This window comes from Bubalus kerabau, chromosome 15, assembly GCF_029407905.1.
Source record: "Bubalus kerabau isolate K-KA32 ecotype Philippines breed swamp buffalo chromosome 15, PCC_UOA_SB_1v2, whole genome shotgun sequence".
Taxonomy (NCBI): Eukaryota; Metazoa; Chordata; class Mammalia; order Artiodactyla; family Bovidae; genus Bubalus; species Bubalus kerabau.
In genome coordinates, this window is record NC_073638.1 from 46,653,194 (window position 1) to 46,680,935 (window position 27,742).

General features: G+C 47.8%; 1 protein-coding gene across 1 annotated transcript in view; it reads right to left on the minus strand.

The window, feature by feature from the left end:
* Positions 1–8,885: 8,885 nt before the first annotated feature.
* DNHD1 (dynein heavy chain domain 1) overlaps positions 8,886–27,742 on the minus strand; it is a 61,420-nt gene continuing 42,563 nt past the window's right edge. Inside the window, exons 25-43 of the mRNA XM_055547283.1 lie at positions 26,007–27,603; positions 25,531–25,739; positions 25,127–25,331; positions 24,948–25,050; positions 20,802–20,951; positions 20,376–20,558; positions 19,813–20,244; positions 19,126–19,597; positions 14,292–14,564; positions 13,941–14,093; positions 13,585–13,763; positions 12,501–13,463; positions 12,118–12,304; positions 11,830–11,952; positions 11,540–11,741; positions 10,750–10,841; positions 10,439–10,588; positions 9,430–10,217; positions 8,886–9,236 (exon numbers count right to left, since the gene is read on the minus strand). Coding sequence (XP_055403258.1) covers positions 8,886–9,236; positions 9,430–10,217; positions 10,439–10,588; positions 10,750–10,841; positions 11,540–11,741; positions 11,830–11,952; positions 12,118–12,304; positions 12,501–13,463; positions 13,585–13,763; positions 13,941–14,093; positions 14,292–14,564; positions 19,126–19,597; positions 19,813–20,244; positions 20,376–20,558; positions 20,802–20,951; positions 24,948–25,050; positions 25,127–25,331; positions 25,531–25,739; positions 26,007–27,603 — 6,812 coding nt within the window. The remainder of the gene's footprint in view (positions 9,237–9,429; positions 10,218–10,438; positions 10,589–10,749; positions 10,842–11,539; positions 11,742–11,829; positions 11,953–12,117; positions 12,305–12,500; positions 13,464–13,584; positions 13,764–13,940; positions 14,094–14,291; positions 14,565–19,125; positions 19,598–19,812; positions 20,245–20,375; positions 20,559–20,801; positions 20,952–24,947; positions 25,051–25,126; positions 25,332–25,530; positions 25,740–26,006; positions 27,604–27,742) is intronic.

Genomic DNA, 27,742 nt, shown 5'->3' on the forward strand with positions numbered 1-27,742 from the left:
CCCCTTCTCCTCCTGCTCCCAATCCCTCCCAGCATCAGAGTCTTTTCCAATGAGTCAACTCTTTTCATGAGGTTGCCAAAGTACTGGAGTTTCAGCTTTAGCATCAGTCCTTCCAATGAACACCCGGGACTGATCTCCTTTAGAATGGACTGGTTGGATCTCCTTGCAGTCCAAGGGACTCTCAGAGTCTTCTCCAACACCACAGTTGAAAGGCATCAATTCTTTGGCGCTCAGCTTTCTTGACAGTCCAACTCTCACATCCATACATGACTACTGGAAAAACCATATCCTTGAATAGAAAGACCTTTGTTGGCAAAGAAGTGTCTCTGCTTTTGAATATGCTATCTAGGTTGGTCATAGTAAGTGTCTTTTCATTTCATGGCTGCAGTCACCATCTGCAGTGATTTTGGAGCCCCCCAAAATAAAGTCTGACACTGTTTCCACTGTTTCCCCATCTACTTGCCATGAAGTGATGGGACCGGATGCCATGATCTTAGTTTTCTGAATGTTGAGCTTTAAGCCAACTTTTTCACTCTCCTCTTTCACTTCCATCAAGAGGCTTTTTAGTTCCTCTTCACTTTCTGCCATAAGGGTGGTGTCATCTGCATATCTGAAGTTATTGAGATTTCTCCCGGCAATCTTGATTCCAGCTTGTGCTTCTTCCAGCCCACCGTTTCTCATAATGTCCTCAGCATATAAATTAAATAAGCAGGGTGACAATATACAGCCTTGACACACTCCTTTCCTGATGTGGAACCAGTCTGTTGTTCCATGCCCAGTTGTAACTGTTGCTTCCTGACCTGCATATAGGTTTCTCACGAGGCAGGTCAGGTGGTCTCATATTCCCATCTCTTTCAGAATTTTCCACAGTTTATTGTGATCCACACAGTCAAAGGCTTTGGCATAGTCAATAAAGCAGAAATAGATGTTTTTCTGGAACTCTCTTGCTTTTTCCATGATCCAGCAGATGTTGGCAATTTGATCTCTGGTTCCTCTGCCTTTTCTAAAACCAGCTTGAACATCTGGAAGTTCATGGTTCACATATTGCTGAAGCCTGGCTTGGAGAATTTTGAGATTACTTTACTAGTGTGTGAGATGAGTGCAATTGTGCGGTAGTTTGAGCATTCTTTGGCATTGCCTTTCTTTGGGATTGGAATGAAAACTGACCTTTTCCAGTCCTATGGCCACTGCTGAGTTTTCCAAATTTGCTGGCATATTGAGTGTGGCACTTTCACAGCATCTTCTAGGATTTGAAATAGCTGAACTGGAATTCCATCACCTCCACTAGCTTTGTTTGTAATGATGCTTCCTAAGGCCCACTTGACTTCACATTCCAGGATGTCTGGCTCTAGGTCAGTGATCACACCATTGTGATTATCTGGGTCGTGAAGATCTTTTTTGTACAGTTCTTCTGTGTATTCTTGCCACCTCTTCTTAATATCTTCTGCTTCTGTTAGATCATCATACCATTTCTGTCCTTTATCGAGCCCATCTTTGCATGAAATGTTCTCTTGGTATCTCTAATTTTCTTGAAGAGATCTCTAGTCTTACCCATTCTGTTGTTTCCTCTATTTCATTGCACTGATCGCTGAGGAAGGCTTTCTTATCTCTCCTTGCTGTTCTTTGGAACTCTGCATTCAGATGCTTATATCTTTCCTTTTCTCCTTTGCTTTTCTCTTCTCTTCTTTTCACAGCTATTTGTAAGGCCTCCCCAGACAGCCATTTTGCTTTTTTGCATTTCTTTTCCATGGGGATGGTCTCGATCCCTGTCTCCTGTACAATGTCATGAACCTCCGTCCATAGTTCATCAGGCACTCTATCTATCAGATCTAGTCCCTTAAATCTATTTCTCGCTTTCACTATATAATCATAAGGAATTTGATTTAGGTCATACCTGAATGGTCTAGTGGTTTTCCCTACTTTCTTCAATTTAAGTCTGAATTTGGCAATAAGGAGCTCATGATCTGAGCCCCAGCCAGCTCCCAGTGTTGTTTTTGCTGACTGTATAGAGCTTCTCCATCTTGGCTGCAAAGAATATAATCAATCTGATTTCTGTGTTGACCATCTGGTGATGTCCATGTGTAGAATTTTCTTTTGTGTTGTTGGAAGAGGGTGTTTGCTATGACCAGTGCATTCTCTTGGCAAAACTCTATTAGCCTTTGCCCTGCATCATTCCGTTTTCCAAGGCCAAATTTGCCTGTCACTCCAGGAGTTTCTTGACTTCCTACTTTTGCATTCCAGTCCCCTATAATGAAAAGGACATCTTTTTTTGGTGTTAGTTCTAAAAGGTCTTGTAGGTCTTCATAGAACCGTTCAACTTCAGCTTCTTCACCGTTACTGGTTGGGTCATAGACTTGGATTACTGTGATATTGAATGGTTTGCCTTGGAAACAACCAGAGGTCATTCTGAGGTCGTTTTTGAGATTGCATCCAAGTACTGCATTTTGGACTCTTTTGTTGACCGTGATGGCTACTCCTTTTCATCTAAGGGATTCCTGCCCACAGTAGTAGATATAATGGTCATCTGAGTTAAACTCACCCATTCCAGTCCATTTTACTTAGCTGATTCCTAGAATGTCAACATTCACTCTTGCCATCTCCTGTTTGACCACTTCCAATTTGCCTTGATTCATGGACCTAACATTCCAGGTTCCTATGCAATATTGCTCTTTACAGCATCGGACCTTGCTTCTATCACCAGTCACATCCACAACTGGGTATTGTTTTTGCTTTGGCTCCATCCCTTCATTCTTTCTGGAGTTATTTCTCTACTGATCTCCAGTAGCAATTTAGGCACCTAACAACCTGAGGAGTTCCCCTTTCATTTTCATTTCATCCTATCATTTTGCCTTTTCATACTATTCATGGTTTAAACACAATTCCTATCAAAATCCCAGCATGACTTGTTTGTAGTAGATAAGATGATTCTAAAGTTTGTATGGAAATGCAAAGGAACTAAAATAGGTGCAGTTTTGAAAAAGAAGAACAAAGTAGGAGGAATCAGTTTACCCATTTTCAAGACTTACTACATAGGTACAGTAATCAAGACTGTGTGGTATTGGTGGAGGGGAGTATAGATACAAAATCAATAGAACAAAGAACCCAGAAACAAACCAATACAACCATGCCCAGCTGATTTTGACATAAGTGCAAACACAGTTCAATGGGGGAAAGATAGTCTTTTCAACAAATGGAGCTGGAGAACTTGAACATCCACAGGCAAAAATAAATATATACATACACATGTAAATCATATCTGTCTTGACCTAATCTCACACCTTGTACAAAAATTATCTCAAAATGGATCATGGACTTAACTGTAAAATGATATATAGTATAAAACTCTTAGAAAAGAAACACAGAAGAAAGTCTCTGGTATCTAAGGTGAGGCAAAGAGTTTTAAACTTGGCATCAAAAGCATAATTCAGAAAAGAAAAAACTGATAGGCTGAGATTTCACCAAAATTTAAAACCTTCACTCTGTGGAAGACCCTATGAATGTAGGAAGCTACAGACTGAGAGAAAATATTTGCAAACCACATATGTGACAAAGAAGTATCTAGAATATATAAATAACTCTGAAAACTCAGGGGTCAAAAACCTGATAGCCTTATATTTACTAAAGAAATTGACTTTGTTATTAAAAACTTCCTCAGCAAAACAAAACAAAATCTCCAGGCCCAGATGGCTTTAATGTGAAATTATATCAACCACTTAAATAATATCCATCTGACACAAACTCTTTTAGTAAGCAGAGTAGGACAGAACACTTCCCAAGTCCTTTTGTGTGAGCCTAAGACAAACCCAGAAGCAAAATTACTAGGACATACTGTATTTAATTAATTTCACTAAGTGCTGCCAAATTGCTCCCCAGATTACACCAATATACCCATCTACCAACAATACATAAGGAGTCTTGTTTTCCACTGTCTACTCAACACTTCTTACATTAAAAGCAATAAGAGTGCCACAGAGAGAATGGATTCTGGAGACAAATGCCTGGATTCCATAACTGGCTCTGAATATTTTATAATAAGCTATAAAGGGAGTATAACCTTTAAAAACTGTGAGTCACTATATTATATACCTGTAATTTACATAATATTATACATCAGCAATATTTCAGTTTATAAAAGTGCAAAAAAGGTGTTGGTGGGGGGGGGGGTTGACTTGCAGGATTGTTAAAAAGATTAAAAGAGATAAGCAATTTGAAAGTGACTATTCCAGTACCTGGCATAAGGCATGTAGGATCTGCTCCCCAAAATGGGTTAATCTGTTCATCTAAAAGGACTAAACACTCAAAAGACCCATGTCTCTACATCCAGTGCTGGCACCAACCAGTCTTCCATCAGACTCATACTGCCCAGGGATGGGCTAACCGTTCATCCATGACCAAAGAGGGGCCTCCTTCACCCGATTCACATACATCTGGAGAAAGCTGTATTCAGTGGGGACACTCGAATCCCCTTCTAATCAATGGCTCAGATCCTCAGGGTTGATGGTGACTTCAGTTCAGTCGCTCAGTCATGTCCGACTCTTTGTGACCCCATGGACTGCAGCACGCCAGGCTTCCCTGTCCATCACCAACTCCTGGAGCCTGCTCAAACTCATGTCCATCGAGTCACGATGCCATCCAATCATCTTATCCTCTGTCATCCCCTTCTTCTCCTGCCTTCAATCTTTTCCAGTATCAGGGTCTTTTCCAGTGAGTCCTTCGCATCAGATGCCCAAAGTATTGGAGCATCTGTCCTTCCAATGAATATTCAGTACTGATACTGATGGTGACTGTGCTGGGTGCTTACTCTATTCTTGCATGCAGAAAAAATTCCAGTGTAGGGTAATGCTGTCTTAGGTCCCATGCAAGAGCATTTGTCATCTTGAAGTTTTAAAAAGTACTCTATTTAAATGGTATTAAACGGTATTCAAGATACCATTCCTTGCATGGCTCTCAAGCACAGGCTCATAGTCATATGGTCTAAAATGGGTCCAATTTTCTCTCACAAAGTGAGAAAAGTATGTCAAGTAGAGTGAGAACTGAAAACTGAGTAAGGGCACACTTTACTCAAAATAAGACCCAGATATTATTTGGTTGTAATATTACAGACTAAATCTTCTTAAAGAAAGAAATCTATATAAACAACAAAGGTGAAAAAACAAACTGGCTCTAACTTTGTGACATTGAATAACTGACTGAATCTGTATTTCAGTTTCCTGACCTGTGGTAAGGAATAATAATATTATAGTACCTAACTTACAGCTACCAGGGCTCCTTAGGCATTAGTGGATGAACTGGCACTTTCTTCTTTTCTGTTTCAAACATTTCCCATATATATGCTATTTCTGAATAAGGATTTTCAAATTGAAAAGCTGAAAAAAATATGTTTCAGGTGAGCTGCAGAGCACTAGTCAATGAAATTTTTGGTCTTTGGATTATTAATGCATATATAGTACAGAGCCAGATCACAAATTTCCTCACAAATTTGGATATGCAGATAAAATTTAGCTCCTTTCTCAATTACTGATCTGATTTCCCTCACAAGTCGCACTCCCATCCTCCCAGAAGAGGCTAGAAATAAATTTTGTTCAGTCTCTTTAGGTTTCATTTGTTCGCTTTGAAATACATTCTAAAATTCTGAGCATTCTACCTTTGTTCCTCTCCAAAGTGGCAGCTGGGTGTTGCGAGAAGGGCTTGTGTGGCATTTTGATGTCGGAAGAAATGGGTCCCTGGCCTAATCCTGGCTCTTGGGCATGCACACGCTGGAATCCTCTGGGTAGGGTTGGCCTAGTTCCACACCTGGGCGTCTTGCCAGAATTTGCTTCTAAAGCTCATGAATTCGTGGCCTTGTCTTTTTCAGCTGTCGGAGCCTTTTGCCCCTGCCTGCCAACTTGGCCTCCTCTCAACAACTCTTGTTTGCTGCTGCAGACCCCAGTGATTCTCTGCTTCATATTCCCTTGAGCTTAACAGATCTCTATTCAGTTTCTACACTACGCAGGGATCAAGGGACACTTCTTCCTGTCCATGCCACTCTGCCTTCTTATTGCTCTTGTGACCACAGTAGGTCAGTGTTACAGAGCAGTTCCCTTCTAAAATCACAGGTAGGAAAAAGAGGCAAAGCCTCTTTGTCCTCAGTACCTCAGTTTACTTATAAAGTCCCAGATCATGTTTATTTTATCATATTCCTCCCTCCCTTGACTCCACTTCTTCATCCCCCACCCCTCCCCCACCACCTGATCTTTCAGGACAGGATGGGACATATCTCTTCCCTTTGTCACATGTCTTACTTCTTCCTTCCTTTCATTGTTTGAGACTTTACTTCCCTAATGAGGTTGTTTTTTTTTTTTTTAATTTTTAAATTTGGGTTTTTTGGGGTTTTTTTTTTTGGCCATGCCACTGGACATGTGGGATCTTAGTTCCCTGACCAGGGATCAAACCTGGGCCCCATCAGTGAAAACACAGTCCTATTCACTGGACCACCAGGGAATTCCCCCTGAGATTTTAATTTATCTGATAGACAATTTCAACTGTGAAATTGTTGAATCTGGAATATTTTTAGACTCATTGTATTTGGGCTACACTGTCACTTGCTACTTATAACCTCTACTTGTCTAAGTTGGTACTTATAACCTCCGATTGTCTAAGTTTAATAACAATTTGCTGTGCATAATTCAAGAATGAATTTCAGTCAATTATGCATCAGTAAAGACTAATTAAAAAAAAGAAATTCTAGGTTTAAAAAAAGAATACATTTTGGTCTAGAGAATGATGTGGATTTATAGAAAATATTCTGGTCTAACCAACTGCAGGTGGTTTTACTTGTGTATCACTATTGTTCCCTGTTCCCAGTGGGGAAAATAGTATTGATGGTACATATGGACAGAGTTCATTTATCCAAAAGGACTTCTTTAATACTCTGCTACTCTCCTCACCTAAAGGGATAGCCACGCCCCTGGTTATAGAAGAGAAAAGGGAAGAGTTTCTGAAGAAAGAGGGAGCTTTTGCCTCTTCGCTCAGCCTTTGTTAGGACATCAGTGGCACTGCAGTCACTAGCAAGTGGGGTAACTGAAGAGCCTGTGCGCTGATGCTCGGTATACATCTCTGCATTTCCTCCCACCATGTAGCTCGTACCTAATCATACAGCAAGGGAATTAATTTGTACCTAGTAAATTCTGGTGCCTGGGGGCAAGGAGAGGAGCTGGTGTTGGCTTTTAACTGGTACTGTCTGCTACATTCTAACCCAACTTTATCCAAGAGGTTTGCGCTGGGGTAGAAAGCAATCATGAAACTAATAATAACTGAACATATCAAAGCAGAATTCCTGATTCCCTACCTCCAACCTGTCTCTCTCTCTCTCAGATTTCTCATCTCACTTAATGACACCATGATCCACCCAGTTGCTCAAGTCATCCTAGATTTGCCCTTTTCCCTCACATTCAGTCCGTTGGTAAGTTCTGCTGGCTTTGCCTCCAGAATATTTCCTAAATCCATCAATTCTCCATCTCCATGATTATGATCTTAGTCCAAACTCCCATCATCTCTCACTTGATTTACTTCAGTAACCTCCAAACAAATCTTCCCCCTTGTTACTCTGGATTTCCTTCCATCCATCTACCCACCATGGGTTTCCCAGGTGGCACAGTGGTAAAGAATCCACCTGCCACTGCAGGAGACACAAGAGACACGGGGTTTGGTCCCTGGGTCAGGAAGATCCCCTGGAGCAGAAAAGGGCAACCCACTCCAGTATTCTTGCCTGGAAAATTCCATGGACAGAGGCGCCTTGTGGGCTATAGTCCATGGGTTGCAAAGAGTCAGACACAACTGAGCAACTGAGCACATATACACATCCACCCGCCATAGAACAGCCAGAATGGTCTTTGAAAAAGATAATTTCCCATCTAGTACTCTCCAGTAGGTTCTGTCTTACACTTTTAAAAATACAAGCTCATCATCACGATCTGCTCCGGTTTATACCTTTCCATACTTTTGGCTCACTTCGCCCCTCACTCACAGTGTTATAGCTGCATGTTCTGTTCCTTGAACACCCCAGGTTGTTCTTGCCTCATGCTCTTCGCATCTACTGAAGGCTCTATCTGAAAGATAGGTACTCCTAGATTTTCTCCTCCTAGATCTAGCAGATCTACTCCTAGATCTTCAAATAGCTCCGTTTCAAATATTCAGCAAGCCTTCCTTGACCACCCAAAGTAGATTAACTGCTCCCCTCCATTCACACTCCAACACATCAGCCTGTTTTGTTTTCTTTATAGCACTTAAAAATCATCAAATTTAACTCATTTATATGTTGGCCTTTTTATTGTCTCCCAGCATTAGAACAGCCTCATCAGTGCCTGGAAGAGCACCTCATTCCGAAGAGGGCTCATAAATGACCATTGAATGAACATAGGACCTTGTGTGTTATTTTGCTTTTGTTTCTTCGTGTGTATGCTGAGAATACATCTTGCGGGAATGACTAGCTGGGCAGAATTGGGGCATTCCCAGTAGTACTACTAAGTGCCTGAGGAAATGATCTTGAGTTCTAATGTTCTCCCTTTAAAAATATCCCTTGTGGGTTTAGCACAGAGCTGAGAGCACAGTTGTGAGCTGGGCAGGGATTCAAAGTCCTATGTGTTAGCCATCCTGAGATCTGCCTAGCCCCTTGGAAACAGGACTAACCCCAGGTCCATCTCCCCACGGTGTCCCCACACTTGCCTCTCCCCAAAGGCCAGGCACACACCCTCTTCTACCTTCAGTGTGAACAGACCTCCTCTTTCTCGGATGTACACACTGTTTCCCCCTCAGTGTGTCACTTTGTCTGCGTGCACACATCTACATCCCTTATAAGTCTCAGAAACATTTCATCACATCAGTCCAACTTTATTTTGGCTGTGGGCTCAGGACAACGGAGGGCTGCACACGTGGACTCTCCTTTGGATGCAGGTAGCGGGGCTCAGCTTGGTGGGCAGGGGCAGGTGCATCAGGACCTTCCTCCTGTGTAGCCTAGTGGTGCCCAGGGGCCCTTCCAAGTACACAGGACAGGAATACACTGCCAGGCCGCCTCGGGGTGGCAGGTCATTGGCCCCTGGGGCCTGGGCACTGACGCTGACAGGAGGCAGAGGGCTGGGTTGACTGGAGGAGCTGTCCTGCAAGGCCCCTGCTACCGGGTCCCACTTGGCATTGTGAAGCTGTAGTCCCATCAGCAGCAGCCCCATCTCTGGAACCGTGGGATGTGGGCCATTCGCCACCTGGGGGCGCCAGAAACTGATCAGGCACGGCTAAGAAACTAAGGGGTCCCGGTGGAGTCGGATCAGAGAAGCAGGTGAGCTACTGAGGAAGTAGAACCAAGAGGAGCTAAGGTGAGGGGCTTAGCTACACTGCGAGGTGTAACCAGGAATTTGAAGGGGCGGAACTGGAAACGAAGGGGTAGCACGAAGATACCTGGAAGTGCAGAGGACTGATCAGCTCCTGACGTTTGTGGGGGAGTTGACAGGAGCTGGAGGCTTGGCAAGCTAGGAAATTTGTTGGGGCGACCACAGCAAAGGTAGCTTCCCAACGCAGGGACAGCAGCAGGCGGCGCGGGTGGCAAAAGGCTGACAGGTGAAAGATGCGCTCTGGTACTTGGGTTCCCACACCCAGGTAGCGAAGCAACAGCTGCCCACGGCGCGACAGCTGTCGCAGCCAGTGCCAGGGCGGCTGCGGCCCGGCAGGCGCGTGGGGTCGCCAAGGCGGGGGTAGGCGGCCAGTCCAGAGAGCCTGAGCCACCTCGGCACAGCGCCGGGCGGCACACGGGGGCGCGCCCTTCAGCTGCTGCAGCAGGCAATCCAGGTCCCTCTGCAGTGCGCCCACCAGCTGGCTCAGTTCCAGCACCTCCGTCTTGAGGAAGCCCTCCACCGGGAGCGGCGCACTCAGCCCCAGCTCCCCGAACCCCACGCCAGACTCCTCTTGGCGCATGGTCTCGGTCAGCTGAGCCTGCAGTGACTCCAGTCTCCGCTTGGCTTGCGCTAGGCGTTGCCGCAGCCGCCTTTCGGCACGCCGCGAGGTACCGCGGGCCGCGGGCACCCAAGTAGGTGAACATCGCTGCAGCGCACTCAGGATGGCGCGGCTCTGGCGTCGCAACAGCCATGTCTGGGAGCCAGCACTCAGTCCGCAGATCCGGGGTTCAGGCGGTGTGGGCAGTAGGTGCATCTGAGCCTTGCACTCTTCCAGAGCATCCAGCTCCTTTAGTTCTTAGGGGTTGGAGAGGAGGGGTGAGAGATAAAGACCATCTTTTTCCACCCCAGACCCAAGGAGTAGGCCTTCCTCTGACATTTGAACCCATCATTATCTCATAACTGTGTCAATATCCTCCTTTCTATACCTTTATTAGTACCTTTGTTATATTCCCTTGAGCAAGGTGGCATTACTGTGCTGCTTCCCACCCCAACACAGATACCTGACTGCAGCTCACCTGGGCTGGGCATCAGAGTGGCCAGCAGATACTGAGGTGTGTGTGGCTGGGCTCCATTCCCGCTGCTGGAGCTCAAGCAGGCTCGCGTGAGGCTAACCAGGACCTCCCTGTCCTTGTCATCTCCCACAGGACCCCCATAGAAAACCGAAGCTGAGGGTGAGGTCAGAGCCCCTCAGTTTCAGTCCCTCCCATTTCCACCACCTCCCAAACCAAAGTAGTAGATTATGTCCCATCTCAGCGCTCCCCCAGCCCACTCCCTTCTGGGTTCTCCTGGGGGCTGGTGACTACATGGGGGACAGGAGGAGTCTCACCGGCCAGCTCCCTCATGGCAACACTAGGATTGCTAAGGTTGGCCCACAGCTGGTCTTGGGTCTGCAGGACGTGGGTCAGGGTCGCTTGACTCCTGAGGGTGGAGAGCAGGAAGTTGGGTTTCAAAACTGTCTGTATGCTGAGGATTTTCACATCTTTCTCTCCAGCCCAAACTTCTTTCCTGAGCTCCAGACCCATGAGGCTTATTAGTCATTGCCACTTGGCACCTCAAATTTCCTTTCAACTGAAATCATTTCCCCCCACACCAGCTACCCAGTCATCCAACGCTGAAATCTGAGACCCATCCTTGACTCTTCCTTCTTCCTCACCCCATCTCATTTCTCGATACTGCCAGAGCCTCCCCAAACTATTCTGCTTTCCTCCAGCCCACCCCATCTGATCCGTTCTCCACACTGCTGCCAGACTGATCTTTCCAACAAACAAATGGGATCATGTTTCTTCTATTTAAAGCCCTTTAGTGGCTTCCCACTGTCCTCAGGATCCGATCAGTCCCACAAGCCTGACCCCTAGCATGTCCACCTCAGCCACACTGAAGCCTTCTCTCTCCTGCTAAGCTTAGTTCCCTCTGCTCAGAAAGGCCTCATCTCCTCCTGATCTGCCTCTGCTATCAGGACTCAATTCAAAGCAAGATTCCAAAGTCCTTGGAGACGCCTTCCTTGACTTCTCCTTGCCCTCATATTTTGGAGCTCCCCAGAGATGAATCCCAGCATGTGGAAAATATTCAGTGTTTGCTGAGTGACTGACAGAGCAGGATGGGTGGGGGTCCCTCACCAGTGCCCCCTGTGAGCCTGCAGCTTCATTCCATAGAGCTGCCGGTGTAGCAGGAGGCCATGTAGGAGAAGCAGAGGCAGCACCCTGCTTGGGGGTTGCACAGAGAGTCCTTGCTGGACTAGCTCCATACTGTCGACCAGGACATGGCCCAGCTCCAGGGACTGGTCCCAGAAAACAGGCATGGAGTGCTGAGTGAGCACGGCTGGGGAGGAAGGAAAGTGCTGAGTCAGCACAGTGCAGTTGCCCTCTGGGCTCCAATCCAAGAGCCTATGGGGAAGCTCCTTCCTCACCTGGTAAGGAAGCAGTAGCTTCTGCAGACACAGTAAGCCAAAGACGGAAATCCCTGTGGACAGCAGCCACATTCCCACTTGCTTGTTGAGCAAAAAGCAGTTCTAACTCCAGGTCCGAGACCTCTAGGGGTCAGACATGGGGCTGAGATCAATTTCTGGATAGGGATCAGACTTGAGGCTAAGGGGTCATACAAAGGGGATGAGGGGATAGACCATGAGACCCAAGTTCAAGCTCAGGCCCAAGTTCAGGATAAAGTCCTAGAAGCCATCTCTAGATAGCAAACCCACCCTTGGCTCCATCCAACAGTCCCAGCAAGGGCTGCAACAGCTCTTTTGGCCAGTGAGGCATAAGATGACAGTTCTCCAGCACCAGCCATTCCCCCCTGAGCATAGCCTTGTGGAGAGAGCTGATCACGATGGAGACTGGGTCCCAGGTTTCAGAGCCCAGAGCTATCACCTTCAGATGCTTCTTCCCCTGGAGACAAACAACAAAATGGCAGAGTAACTCAAAGAGATCCTAGGATGACCCAAAGGAACCAGAGTAATGCCACAGATGACCCAGAAAGTCCCTGAGTAATCCAGAAAAAGAATGCTCTGGGGGAGCGGGGGGGTACCACCCACCCCAGCCCTAAGAGCCCCGTCACTCTGTGGCCCAGAGGCTAGGCTCAAACCTGCTTATGTCTGGCAGCCAGCTTCTGGATAACGGTCAGGTGATGCAGGGTGGCAGTGGGATGACCGGGTGGTGGTAACAAGATCAGTATGGGCTGAGTAGCCTGAGTGTGTTCAAAGGGGATGGTGTGGGCACTCAGGTTTTCATCCAGGGGCCGGCCCAGGAGGCTGGTGGTGAAGGTTGCCAGGGTGCTGATCAGGCACTCAGGTCGCAGCACACGCCACAGGATCAGCTTCTGGAGGAGGCTCAGTGGGTGAGCTCCCGGCCCTGGTGCAGGGCCCAGCACACTGGATGATAGCGACAGGTAAGCCTGCCAAACACTGGCATGGCCCGCCAGGGATGCACACAGCCCAGCGAATGGGGGCAGCACCTCTAACATCTCACATTCGTGCCAGGTTCTCAGCCCTAGCCAGGCCGGTCGAGCCACACCTGGGACTGGTTTTTCACAGCCTGTGCTGGGAGAGACTGCCAGTCCAGGCCAAAGGGCCAGCCTCTCCAGCTCCGGCGCCTTCCTTGCCACTCGCAACAGAGCCAGAGCACCCAAGACACCCACCAAGGGTACTCGGGTCAGGCCCAGTGTAGCCACGGTGCTACCTAGTAGCTGGTGGGTCAGCTGTCTCTTCAGCTGCAGCAGACGGCAGGTTACTTCCTCCCGCTGGTGAATCTCACCCTTTATGCTGTTCAGAGCCCGTTTGGTGGCAGCCAAACAATCCTCTGGACTCATATGGAAAAGTGGTAGTAAGTTCTGCAGTGAGCTAAGAGCCTTTATGATGGTCATGCCATGCCAGACCACACGCCGATAGGGTACCCACAGTGCCACCTCCTTCAGCTTCAGCTCTTCTAGGTCCTCTAAATGGGCACGCAGCTGACACAGCTCCGCCTGGGCCCTCACCACGTCTCGCAGGAACTTGGCTGGTTTCTGACGCCGTGGGCCCTGGAGCAGTAGCATCGTCAGCAGCCGCTCCTACAAACAGTTACTTATTGCATGGATCTGGTCCTTCTCCACGTAGTTCCCCGCTCAGTGACATTCATCTCCACCCCCATACCGGGCCCCATCCCAACCCACAGACTGAATCTCCAAGCACCTCAACAGCCCCTGCAGCTTCCCAGGAGTCCAGGAATCTGACGGTCAGGTCCCACCAGTGGGTCTCGAGCTCAGGACGCTCCGTGCACAAGATTTCCCGCAGCATCCGTTCTTCTAGGATTTCTGTATTCACACCCAGGTCCAGCACATTCAGCCCCTTCAGCAATTCATAGCCTAGCACTTGGAGTCACACAGGAGAAATGCTTAACCCTTTCCCTTTGGCAGAGCCAGGGGTGAGGGGCCCAGGGAGTGTGGCTCCCAGCTATGGTCCTGAGCCCGCTCTAGGTCAGACTGAGTGAAGCTTGGGCCCTGGTATGTCCACAAAGGTGTGCTGGCAACTCACCCACTGGGCCTCACCTTTTTCCAAGGCATTGAGGGGGACAGTAGTACTCAGATAGAGGCAGAAGCCAGGCTGCACCTGGGGTGGGCTCAGCTGTTCCCGCTGAAGTAGCCATTGCAGTTCTGGGCAGTCTAGGCCCAGCTCCATGTTGGTCAGTAGCACGGGCAGGCCTGCGCAGGGGAGACAAGGACACCTTACCCACCATGTCAGCACCTGGGTGCCCCCATGCACTAAGTCTGGCTCCAACCCAGGGTTCTTCCAGAGGATTAGTGCCTGGGGCGGAGGTTAGACTGGGGGTTGAGAGGCCTGTGGGGCCACTGAGTAGGGCAGGACACAGGAGACCTTGGGCGGAAGGCTTGCATTCTCACCACGGGCAGCTGCCTCCCGGAGCCGAGGCCCCAGCTCTGGGCTGGCGCCTGAGAAGACTTGGAGGTCAGGAGCGGGTGGGGACTGAGTTTCCTCCTCATTCTGCTGTTCTTTCTCCTCTTGCTCCTGTTGCCCTTCCTTTTCCTCCTTTGTCTCCTTGATTCTCCTTTCTTCTGCCTTCTGCTCCTTTGTTTTATCACACTCATCACTATCATCATCTTCATCTTCCATGTTCTCCTCTTTAGACTCTTTTTTATTTCTCTTAAAGCCCTTCCCTGTGGCAGGAAGATGAAGAGGTGTTCTTCTCAGGGAGGGAATCAGGCTCCTGGGGAGCCTTATTCACCCAAGGACTCCAACTCATGAAGGAAGGTCTGGTCTGCAGGAAGACACCTTAGGAAAGTCACTTAAGCTCTCTAAGACTCAATTTCCTCATCTGCAAAATGGGTTGATATGAGTGCATTACTAACACCACATAGGGTTCCTGTGAAGATGACGTGAAACAATGCACAGAAAGCACTCCGCTGGCGCCTGGCAAGCACTCAGTAGAGGGCAGCTCTCAGTAACTATAAAATTCCAGGAAGGGGTTCTAGTCGCCCCTGAAACTAGCTCCATTTCTGCCTTTCTGTAGGTTGGCTAGAAGAGTCAGTGCATTTCCCTTTTTGCCTGAGCTAATTCTGTCACTAACAACTATACGAGTCACCACTAGCATAGAGATCAGTGCCTGGAAGTATCAATTTGTAAAAGAAAGTCCATAAACTGTGGTCTTGGCCACCACATGGGCAGTGCTATGGACATGGGTGGTTGTAACCAACAGCTATCTGCAGTCCCCTTCTTTTTTGCCTCCTCTACTGCAGGAGCTGGAAAAAATGAATAGTGTTTTGTTTTGTTTTATGTTGGGAAATTTAAGAATAAGTTTTTTAAAAAATTAAGTGTTTAAGAAATGGGCAAGTAGAGGTTGCCAGACCCACAATGTTTGTTTCCTATTGCTTAACAAATTACCACAAACTAAACAGCTAAAAACGACACACATTTATTATCTCTCAGTTTAGTAGGTTAGAAACCTAACCAGACACTCTGCTCAGAGTTATACTGGGCTAACATTGAGACTAAAATCACAGGTTGCACTGCTCAACTGGGACTTGGGTGTTCTTCCAGGCTTACCATTTTATGGGTTTTGTTTGTTTTTGTTGTTTTATTGAAGTACAGTTGGTTTATAGTGCTGTTAGTTTCAGGTATACAGCAAAACGATTCAAATATCTATATGTGTATTCTTTTTCAGATTTTATCCATTATAGGTTATTACAAGATATTGAATATAGTTCCCTGTGCTATAAGTAGGTCCTTATTGTTTATCTATTGTATCAATAGTAGTATACAATAATATCTGTTAATTCCAAACTCCTAATTTATCCTCCCCCTCCTTTCCCTTTAGTAACCATAACTTTATTTTCTGTAAATATGTCTGTTTTGTAAATAAATTCATTTGTATCATTTTTTTTTTAGATTCCACATATAAGTGATATATGCTATTTGTGCATCTGGCTATCCAGATTTCTGGAAGATCTTTTATTTTTCTGATGAAAGGGACAGATATTGGCTAGGAGCACCTCTGACATGATGCTTGGAGGGATAGTAGCCTTTGATAGCAAATATGGTGGCTTTAAAACAATAGAAACTTATTCTCTCAGTGGCCTTGAGACCAGAAATCCAAAATCAAGGTGTTGGCAAGACTGCACTCCTTCTGAAGGCTTTAAGGAAGATTTCTTTCTTGCCTCTTCCAGCTTCTGGTGGTTCTAGGAGTTCCTTGGCTCGTGGCTACATAACTCCACTGTCTTTCCCTTCATACGGCCTTCCTCTGTGCACCTGTGCCTTATCTTCTGTCTCTTAAAAGGACACTTATCATTGGATTTAGGCCAACCCTGGAAATCTAGGATGGTCTCATTGCAAACCCTTAACTTAATTATATCTACAAAGACTCCTTTTCCAAAAAAAGATCACATTCATAGGTTCTAGAGGTTAGGATAAGGATATATCTTTTGGGTGGACACCATCCAACCTACTACAATGTGATAAATGACTATACCAAGGTCAGAAAGCTAGAAGATTCTGGGTGCTTGGAGGCAACACTGAAGCCCTAAACCTGCTTATCCCGGTCCTTTTTATAGGTTAAGAAGGACTTATCCAATAAAATAAGTCCATTTGTTTAAGCCATGGTGAGTGGGACTTTTGTTATAGGTAGTAAGCAGCAGTGAGGCTTTTTCTTTTCCTTACTGGTAAGGTGGCTAAGCTACGTGTAGCTAAAAAGCTGGCTTATCTCATGGGACTTGGCCCCTGTGCTCACTGAACTTTAGTGGACTTAGTAGAAGATGGTGGAGCAAGCTGGCTACACCTCTTCTTAGTGAAACAATCTCCAGAAAGAACTTTAAGGGAATTCCTTTCTTCTCATATCAAGCACTGTTAGATCACACATGATCAGATAATCATGAGCCTTGCTGACTTCTAAAAAATGATTCTGTACATCATATCACATGGAATAGGAACTCACGGGCTATTGGAAAATCAGGGATGCCTCCAGGTTCATCGCAAGCACTTCTCTCCCTGCATTCCCTGCCTGAGTAGTCTCTCTCCCCATTTTGATCCACATACTTCCAAGTAGGGGCTGCATTCCACGGCCAGTCAGCCTAAGCTCCCCGCTAATACTGTTTTCTTACTACAGCCCTGAGTTAAGGGCCAAGGTTTAGATGGACGACAGTTACACTAAGGCTTAGTGGAATTGGTGGAGTCCCCAGAACCAATGTTAAGAGACAGAAGCCAGAAGTTGGGGCTTAAATTCAACAACGAGAATATATCAAGAGTTCTGGCATCAGTTTAATAGGGTCTTTACAAGTGAAATCTGGAGGGGAAAAGACGAGAGATTTTAGGGGATTAGCCAGAAATTCCCCCATCTGGTAATAAGTGTTTGCTTAATTTTACAGCACATTCTAAGCCCCCATACCCATTCCAATAGGAAGTGGACATTTACGTTATAACGGCTACCAACAGGGTACTCTTACCTGACCTTCCTCTCACAGATATTTCTGGGGGACAATGGGCAAGGAAAATTATACTGTTTATCAGAACTCAGGGCAGCTGAACTGGCTGTCCAGGAACTGACTCCAGTGAATTCAATTAGCCAGTGAAATGATGCTAATCTTTTACCTTCTGTCTGGCATTGCACAGTATCTGCTACAGACCAATATAATGTGTATTTCTTACCCTTTCCAAGTTTCTAAACAGAAGTTTATTATAGTTATCTTGATTTGATTTTGCTTCTCTTTGCTTATCAGGTGTATTCTTAAGGTGAGATTCACTTAATCTAGGATAGTTTACAGAACCACCATGAAAAGCCATATCCAGATCTGATCAAGAGATTATTCAGAGTTTCAGACTCAGAATTGGATATAGCAGCTAGATGTTTCTTTAGGGTGTCTCTTATTAGAGAGGGGGTAAATTAATTTATAGCTACACATGTGCTAGCAGTATAGTGGATGTTTTTGCAATGGTGTATGGGCACAACAGAAAGTCATATACTGGACAGCCAAGGGATGGACTGTAATATCGATAGCAGTAAGACACTGGTAGTAATAATGACTACTGACTCAATGGACATGAATTTGAGCCAACTCTGGGAGATAGTGAAGGACAGGGAAGTCTGGCATGCTGTAGTCCATGGGGTCACCAAGAGTCGAACATGACTCAGTGACTAAATAGCAACAAGAACAAATAATGACTAATGTTTTTGAGGACTTATTATACATTAGGCACTGTGTGAACTCTTTTTTTCATGAATTGTCTTAATTCTCACAACACTTTATGAGATGGCTATAAGACCCTGATTTTATTGGCAAACAAACTTAGGCTTTCAGTTCAGTTCAGTTGTTCAAGTCGTGTCCGACTCTTTGCGACCCCATGGACTGCAACACGCCAGGCCTCCCTGTCCATCACCAACTCTCAGAGTTTACCCAAACTCATCTCCATTGAGTTGGTGATGCCATCCAACCATCTCACCCTCTGTCATCCCCTTCTCCTCCTACATTCAATCTTTCCTAACATCAGGGGTCAGCTCTTCACATCAGGTGGCCAAAGTATTGGAATTTCAGCTTCAACATCAGTCCTTCCAATGAACACTCAGGACTGATCTCCTTTAGGATGGACTGGTTGGATCTCCTTACAGTCCAAGGGACACTCAAGAGTCTTCTCCAACACCACAGTTCAAAAGCATCAATTCTTCGATGCTCAGCTTTCTTTACAGTCCAACTCTCACATCCATACATGACTACTGGAAAAACCATAGCCTTGACTAGATGGACCTTTGTTGGCAAAGTAATGTCTCTGCTTTTTAATATTTTTTAAACTTAGGCTTTAGAGAGATTAAATACCTTGCCTTAGGTCACACAGCTAGCAAAGTGCAAATATTTGACCCAGGTAGTCTGCTTATAGAGCCCCAGTTACAGACTACTTTATTATATACCTTCTGTTCTAGAAATCTATTATTTTTATTATTTCCCCAGAATTCCTGATAAATTTGAATAGGAAAACTCTGAGTCATAGTCCAAGGTTCTAATAGTGCTGAGCAGACCAGGAAGTGGAAGATTATGGTCAGCCACATAGATTCACAATCATTGCAGTATGGGCCCAAAAATATACATGTGACCTGATTTATTAATATCATATTGGCTGAAGAAATCTGGGATACCCTGGCCATGAATATTTAGTGTCTTCATTGTGAAAGGGAAGAGTGCATGTGGCCGAGAGTGTTGAGCAGCTCAGATATCAGTTTATTATCCCTGGATTTACCTGTGCCATTGGTGGGACTGGTGGCCAAGCGTCCAGCCTCTTCCAGAGGCAGCGGCTTCAGCCAGATGAGGGCCTCGTTGCCAGGGTCAAGCAGCAGGGGCCAACGGCAACTGAAGTAGTGAGTGCGACTTCGCAAAAGCAGCGCCGCCAGGCGGGCTGACTTTGCCTGGGGCTTCATGTCTCGGTCCCACTGGAACTGTTCAGATTCGGAGCTCAGCAAGGACACAAGGCTGAAGGGAGAGCGTATGGAGAGCAGAGGGTTCTTTGGCAACCTGGCGACAGATTTCTGCATCTGCTTCAGGGCCTGTGCCACGTCATCTGGGCCCAGCGGCTCCTGACAGCCCCTGCAGAGAGCCAGCCACTTGTCCAACAGCTCCTGGCGTCGCACTGGTGGGAAGGGACCCAGGTAGTTGATGGCAGCTGAACACAAGAGGGTATCTCCGAGCACCGTGGAGGAGTGACCCTTCAACTTCTGGTGTGGAAGGGAAGACCAGACAGTGTGTAGGCCGGCAGGGAGGGTACAGGTAGAAGGTCTGGTGGAGAGGGAGCAAGGCAGGGTGTGGGGGAAAGCGTGGCAAGGAGGGCAGAGTGGGACAGAGGGAGGCGGTGAGGGCATGGGGAGGAGCAGAGGAGTGGTCTGCAGTGCAGAAATGAGCTTTAGGGGGCAATCTAGAAGGAGCTGGTTACCTGGAGCTCCGTAGTCCAGGAATGCATAGGCGTGAGCAGGGCAGCCTCAACCGGCCACTTGTGATGTTTGCCACATTGAGCCTGCCCCAGATTCTCGACCACACGCTTGTGGGAAGTTTGGGCATTTTCCAGATTCTTGGACAGGGCCAAACTGTGCTCTAGAATCTCCTGGGCCTGGAACTCGTACTGGCCCAGGCGGGCCTGCTCCCGAGCCAGTGTCGCCTCCACCTGCCGCAGCAGCAGGCCCGTGGGCAGTCCTCGGCGCTGTGCCAGCCCGTAGCACAGAACGGCCCAGAGCCAGGCTGCCAGGCTTGCTATAGGTATGCTCACTGCCCGCAAGTCTGCATCGCTCATGCCTGGAGCTTTCAGAGCCAGGTTTAACTTGATTATCTCTGCGTCTGTCATCTTCTCTTTGGGGAAGAACACCAGCTCCTGGGGGAGTGTGTGTTAAGAGGGGTGGGGGAAGACATGGATGCTCTGACCTTGCCCCAACAGCCTCGCTCTGCCAAGTTGCCGCTTCGTGCCTGTATTTCTCCTCCTCCGTGGAGCCCCACATTTCTTACCTGATAAAAATCCTCAGAGCATAGCAGCTGCTTGGCACTGGCCCAGCCTGTTTCACGGTGGAAGAGGTCGCACAGAGCATCAGTCACCTGGACCACAGACTCTGGTGGTGCTCGATAGCTTCGTATCTCCTCAAAGTCAGCCACCTGCAGCTGGCTCAGGGGCCCCAGAAATGCCTTGCCCATCTAAACAAGGAGAGATGTGTGATTGCAGTGAGCTCCCAGAATGTCCTCTCTTCCTTCAAGGTATTTCCAGGAGGGACCATCTTCTCCTAGGGTCTCCAAGGGACCACACCCCAAGCCATCCTATTACCTTTGCCCCAGGAGACTCCATGACAAGCCAACCCATCCTCTCCTCTGGGCATCCTAGGAGAGGTTGTTCCCTTCCAAGAGGGGATCAGCGCAGGGCAGGTGGTGGGAAGAGCGCACCTGCTCTAGGAAAGCCTCATACTGAGCCCGCAGGGCATCCCGCTGCTTGGTCAGGTTCTCAATGAGGTTCTCCTGCTGCTGACACTCTGTCAGCTGCCGCTTGTACAGAATCTTGCTTTGGTCTAGCTGATGATTCAGTCTGCCAAGGCTCTGTGAACAGAGATTAGGCTCTGCATCTCCAGATCTTGGGCCAGGTGGGACTACCCCAAGGGAAGACCCCACATGGGCTTGGACTCAGCCATACTCCTGACAGTTGTATGACCAAGTTGACCATTAGGGTGACCCAGTTGAACTCCAAGTAGGCTACAGATACGTGCTGTGCTCTGAAACTGTCATTCCCCAGTCTGTGAGTTATACATCTAGTCAGGCAGCCTCACTGCATGGGTTGGGTGCTTCTAACCTACCATACAGGCCTAGGCGATCTGAATCCAAAGCCTACGTGCTTAACCACTGGGTGACACTCTATCTTACTTGACCCGCTAGTGGCATTTGTCACAGAAGAAGCTCCTCTCTGTTGAAACATTCTCCTCCCTTGACTTTCATCAGACCATGTTCTTCTTTGGCTTCTATGGCTGCTCTTCCTCATTCTCTTCCTCTGCTATCCCTTAAATATTTCTCAAAAAGTTTTCAGGGCCCCCTTATCTTATCATCTTTCTGTGTACCTCCCTAAACTCATGGCTCTGATTATCACTTATATTTTAACAACTCCAAATCCTTATATCTAGCCAGATTCTTCCCCAAGACCCACACCTCCATATCCATCTGCTTAGTGGGAATTTCCTCTTCAGTGTCTCACAGACCCCTCAGACTCCACATATCCAGAAGTGGATGTATTGGCGATGGCTCCTCAGATCTCTTACAATCCTATTCATCTCTTCATGTATTCTTTCCTCAGAGATCTGTGGCAAAATACATCCAAGTTTCCCAAGGAAGAAACCTGATGGTTACCCTGACTCCACCTCTTCTAGTCCTCCAAATCAAACCCATCTTCAAGCAAGGCCTTTCTGTTTTATCTGCAATATGTCTCTCATGTCTGTTTCCATCCCCAAAACCATAACTCACACCCACGTGCTCTCACTCCTGATCTTTTGCACTGGCTTCCTAACTCCTACTCCCCCTCCTCTAATCTGCTTTTCATGCTGCAAGCCTATTTGGTTTTCTCAAAGGCAAATATCAAATCATCATGTCTCTTAACACTCGCCACTGTTACATTTGGTTTACAGTACCTCCGTGACCAGGAGGCTTCTGTTCATCTTTCCAATGTCATTTGCTTTTCCTCTCCCAGCAGCGTGCTCTCCAGCCATTCCTGACTTTCAGTTCCTCCAACCTGGCACATACACTCTTGCCTCTGGGCCTTTGCACCTGCTGTTACTTCAGCCTGCAACATTCTTCCCACCCCCTTTCATACCAAATCTCACCTGACCTTCAGGTATCAACTTTGATGTACTTCATCCTTGCGTTTACATATTTAAGGAATGCTTTTGGTGCTTACCAATGCCTCTGTGCTACACAGTGTGGTACTATGCTCTCTCTAGGAAGTGTTTTTTTTTTTTTACTTCTTTTTTATTTTTTTTAAATTATGAAAAGATGATAACACATTTACCAGAAACTTGGAAAATACAGAAGAATGATACATATAGTTCTACTATATATTTCAATTATTTTTCAAGTAGATAAATTAAGATTTTTAGTTGGAGTTCAACATCAAGCTCTCAAAAATTAATAGAATAAATATACAGAGAAATATAAGGATACAGTAGTCCCGAAAAGCACTATGAACCAATTCAACATAAGACTCATACAATTTTAGGAAGTCTTTCTTGACACTTCAGAGCATGCTGGACTCACTCTGTCATAATGCATTGTTTTGTAACTACTTGCACGAGCCTATATCTTCCAGCAAACTAGGCACCATGAAGGACAAGGAGAGCGCCTGTCTTTATTAGGAGGCCATCTACTATCAATACATGATGACATTTATTGGGCTTTTGCTACATGCCAGCACTTTGAAGTACTTTACATGTAAAGGCCTCATTTAATCCTCATCCTAACATTTCTGGATCTGAGTTTTTTCATCTGTGAAATGGAAGAAAGAATGGCCTCCTTAGGAAAGTGGAGGTGAGAATTCTATCTACCTAGATAGGAGTCGGACACGACTGAGCGACTTAACTTTCACTTTTCACTTTCCTGCATTGGAGAAGGAAATGGCAACCCACTCCAGTGTTCTTGCCTGGAGAATCCCAGGGATGAGGGAGCCTGGTAGGCTGCCGTCTCTGGGGTCGCAGAGTCGGACACGACTGAAGCGACTTAGCAGCAGCAGCAGCAGATGTAAACATAAACGTCTCCTGCATTGCAGGCGGATTCTTTACCAACTGAGCCATAAGGGAAGAAGCCAGGATAGATGTAGACATGCACAAAAGTATTAATGAGTGCTCACACAAAAAATACGGAATTCAATTAAGCTTTGCTGAGCACAGTCATAAATAAATGAACCAACTGAATATGAAAGGGAAAAGAGATGGAGGGGTCCAAGATGACTCCTGGGGTTCAGCTTAAGTGACTAAGTGGAGGGCAGTGCCATTTCCTGCGGTGGGCAACTGAAACAAGTACACATGGTTATGGCTGTTAAGTGAATGCCCCTGAGAATATGAACATCTCTTATCCAGCTTTGGGCTTCTTATGTTCTGATCCAAGGATCAGAGAATAATAGCTCCCCTAAACTATATAAAAAATCCCTGGTATTAATCGTTTGGGGAAAAAGCAAGACCTGAGACAGACAACTGGAATCTGGAAATCATGGGAAAGAGGACTCCCATTCATCAATGAACTTCTTAATTTTTTGCATCTCAACAGAGTTTTAATTTTTAATCTAAGCTAGTGATCCTCCGTGGTGAATGGTGGGAGGGCAACAGTACTATGATGACTCCATAGGACACAATGAAAACCACGTATGTAGGTACTATGTAAGCCATGCCCCTGGGGCTGTGCAACGCCGAAGGAGAGCCCTGCCCCATCAGAAGAGGAGGGTTCGGCATGGGGAGCTGGAAGACCTGAAACCCCAGGAGAAAGCAAGTCATAGTATCTGCTTGTGGACTAATCACTAGTAACTATCTCACTGTAGTTACTCCTGAACCTTCATCAAAGTTTTGTGTAAGCAGGAAAGGGGAAAAAAATGCAATATCAGAATTCCTCTTATTAAAAATGAAACAAAAACCAAAAAATGTCTATTTTAGGAAAGCATTTTTAACTAAGAGTGTTTGACTACAGAACATGTAATGTTGCCACTGCTACCAATTTTAGCTAGATATGAGCAGTTCACTTATTCAAAGAAGGAAATTGCTCTGTATAAGAAAGCAACAGGATTTACAGTAAGGACTGGGAAAAAAATCTCTTGTTACATGAGCATTGCCTTTGGGAAGTGCTAAAGGAAAAATAGGGTGACTGAACAGCATTGGGAGCAGTGCTGGGGAGATGTGACAGGGAGAGAAAACTCTGTCACTAGGAAATGCCCTGTAGAGGAAGGTGACAGGAAAACAGGACACTGAGATCTAGTAAACCATTTAAACCTATTTCTGGTTCTGTTCTAGAATGTAAATTGCCCCCACTGCCATCACCCATCTGCATTTCCCCACTGTCCCTAACAGTGTACATTTTTGTATACAGAGTGTATAAATTTGTATATTTGGTGTATTGTGGAAGGACATGCTGCAGGAACAAAGGGGTATGGGAAGAGAGGACAGCTTACAAGAGGTGTGCCAACCAGCAGTGAGCAATAGAGAATCCAGGAGAAGAGGATTAAAGTGAGAGGGGACCATGAGGATGTAATCCTGCCCCATCCCCAATGGGAATCTCTACGGAGCTTGGGGAGCATACTGAACTTCACACCGTCAAGGTACTAGGGACAACTGGAAGCAGACACTTGGGTTTCATGCATTTAGAGGAATCAGCCTGATCTCAGACGTGCCACAGGGAAGTTTGAGCCTGAGCTCTAGAGGAGGAGGCAGCAGGGATTAGAGACAGCCCCTGAGGGAAGAGGGGCTCTCAGGAGACCAGAACTAAGGTTCAGTCTGGTTGGTTTCTGCAAAGTCATTGTTTGGGCTCCTGCTTTGACCTACTGTTCATGCCTCAAACTCCTCTCCCCCTTACCTTATGGGAGCCTTTCAGCTGCTCCTCCAAGTTGAAGACCAGGGTGGTGTGGGCACTGTGCTTCTCAATCAGCATCTTCAGATTTTCCAGGGCATTCTGTAGCCTGAAGACACAGTGTGCCAGTGAGTGGACCTGAGGGAGTGGAAGGAGATACAGGGGAGGGAATGGGGGTCACTCACCGCTGGGCCCTGTTCTTAATGTGCAGGGTCATCCATTGCCGCTGCAGTACGAAGGTGTCCAGGAAGTCCAGGAAGGTCTTGGGGGTGACGAGGGACAATTCAGGGCACAGGTGCCCTTGGTAGCTGGCAGCCGAAAGGTGGATGAGAGCCATGGCTTTGGCCACGCTGGGAACTGAGGCCTGGATGTCTGGGAACCTCAAGGAGTCTGCAACAGGCATGACTTTAGCCTGGACTTGTGAGCTTGTAGGGGAAGAAAGGAAAGGGACCCTCTCTCCTCGCTCAGGAAGGAGGGCAGAAAAGGTGAAGGGAGGCTCATCCAGGTTCTAGAGAGAGACTGACCCAAGTATCAGTCCTCTTTAGAACCTGGTCTAGATGAGGGGTGAGGGCAGGTAAGGAGGGCTCACCATTATCAAGGGGTGGGCTCTCAGCGCCCTTCAGGTGATGCTGGGCCACAGCGACCAGGGAGTCTTGGTCCCAGGGTTCATAGCGGTCAGTGCAGGCAATGGCCATTTGAAGGAGCCTCAGGAAAAGGGTGGAGGGTAGCTGTCTGTGGGCCTGGTCATCTCCGATCAGGATGAACATGTGCAGGTGGCTCCGCACCTGATGGCAGAACCTGTGGAGCCGGAGCTCTGATGCCGTCCTCTCCTTCATCCCTGTCTGCCCACAGGTCCCCACCCCAACCCGACCCTCAGCCCTGCTCTTCTGTGATGCCTTCCTCTCCTTCATCCCTGTCTGCCCACAGGTCCCCACCCCAACCCGACCCCTCAACCCTGCTCTTCCGTGCCCCCTCAATAGCCCTTAAGTTTTGTGGGGGCTTTTGGCCTTCAGCCAGGGTGGAGCCAGAGCAGAGCAACCCCTGGCTTGGGGGTCTTGGCCTCACCTCTGCCACAGAATTTCCTTCTTGATGTTCTGCTTGACACTAAGGCTGTCCCTGGGGAGATGTCCTTCAATGTTTTCCAGATCTGCCTCTGTGTACAGGTCAGGAAAACTGCCTGAGGTTGCCAGGGCCAGCAGGCGATGAAAGGTAGTAAGATCCACACCCTTGGGCACCAGCAGGGCCACCGGCTGGCCTAACGTGCCAGCATGCCAGCTGACCTCCCTTAGACACCGGAGAATGGCTTCCTCTGATCCACACGGCAGATGGAAGAGGCGGGTCTGACAAATGCCAGCAGCCAGAGTGATGGCAGTACAGCGCCCAGTCCCCTGAGCCCCTGCGAGCAGGAGGCCATGCTGCTGGGGCCTGGCCAACACCCGGACCAGGCGGGCCACATGCCGGGCCATCGAGTGGCACCGGGCAAGGTGGGGGTTCAGGCGCAGCTGAGCGGCTGAGGTGGCCAGCTGCTCCTCCAGGCTCATCCACTGGCGTTCCAGGTACAAGTTGGAGCTCTCAGAGTTGGACTCTAGTATCAGTTCCTGACTGAAGACCAGGTCTGAGGGCTTCTCCTGGGGCCGGAGTAGCAGCATTGGGAGCAACAAGGGTGAGACCATGTCTTCTTGGGCTGCCTTCTGACCCAAGTTCTTAGATTTATTTGGCTGGAGTTTGTAGCTGGAGGTCCTTGTGCCTTCCTCCTGGCTTATCTTCTGACTCATGTTTCCTATGGTCATCTTCCTTACTGGTGCTACGGGTGGTGCTGAATCATTGCACGGTGAGCCTGTGATGACCGGAAGGTCGTACAGGGCCTCCTCCTCCTCCGTCTCACTCCCGCTGTTGCTCAGGTCCTCCCACTGAGCCAGCTCCCCTTCAGATTCCACTTCAGGCACCTTCTCTTCCTCCTCCCCTTCCTCATAACTCTTGCCCAGGCTCTGGGGTGCCGGCCCACAGCAGAAGACATTCTGAGCTACCTCTAGGAGCAGTCTGGCACAGAAGGAGCGTTCCTTGAGGCTGTCCAGCCGGTCACAAAACGTTCTCTGTGCCTCATGCAACCAGAGGCGCACGATGTTGCGCGTGGCCATCATGATCATCAGGCGGGTGCCACGTAAGCCGGACACGCGGCGCAGGTGCTCTTGATGGTTGAGACAGTCCACAAAACCCCGGGAGCCCACCCTGATGGGCAGCAGCTGCAGGCTGCCCAGAAGCTGGCTCACAGAGTGCATGGAGAAGCGGTAGTGTGGGCGGAGGGGTGAGGGCATAAAGCAGTTGCCCACTGCCTCCCAGGCCTCCAATGAGGCCCGAACCAGGGCTCTTGCTAGAACACTCTCCCGCTCCACAGAGGGGAAGCGCTCGAGCCAGGCCTGTATGCTGGGCATGTGCCTGCTCAGCAGCGTAGCCTGGGTCACACTGCCCAGGGCCAGCACTGTGAAGAGCCGAGAGAGGCGTGGGCAGAGCAGCTGCTCGCAGAAGCCTGGCACCGTGGCAGTGGCCAGGAAGTTGACTCCAGGCTGCAGCGTCTGCAGCTCCAAGGTGCTGTGGGTGTACACAGTGCCATCTATGGCCTGACGCAGAGTCTCCAGCAGTGGCTGACAGCTCTTCGCTGGGTCTGGGGGCCGTGAACAGAGAAAACCTGCGTGAGGCCCAACAACGGTGTCACCCTGCTCCTCCTCTCCCTGCCTCTGTGGGTCTGCTCCTGGCACACGTGGGCTTCTGAGGGAGTTTATGCATCTGGGATGTTGGGACTG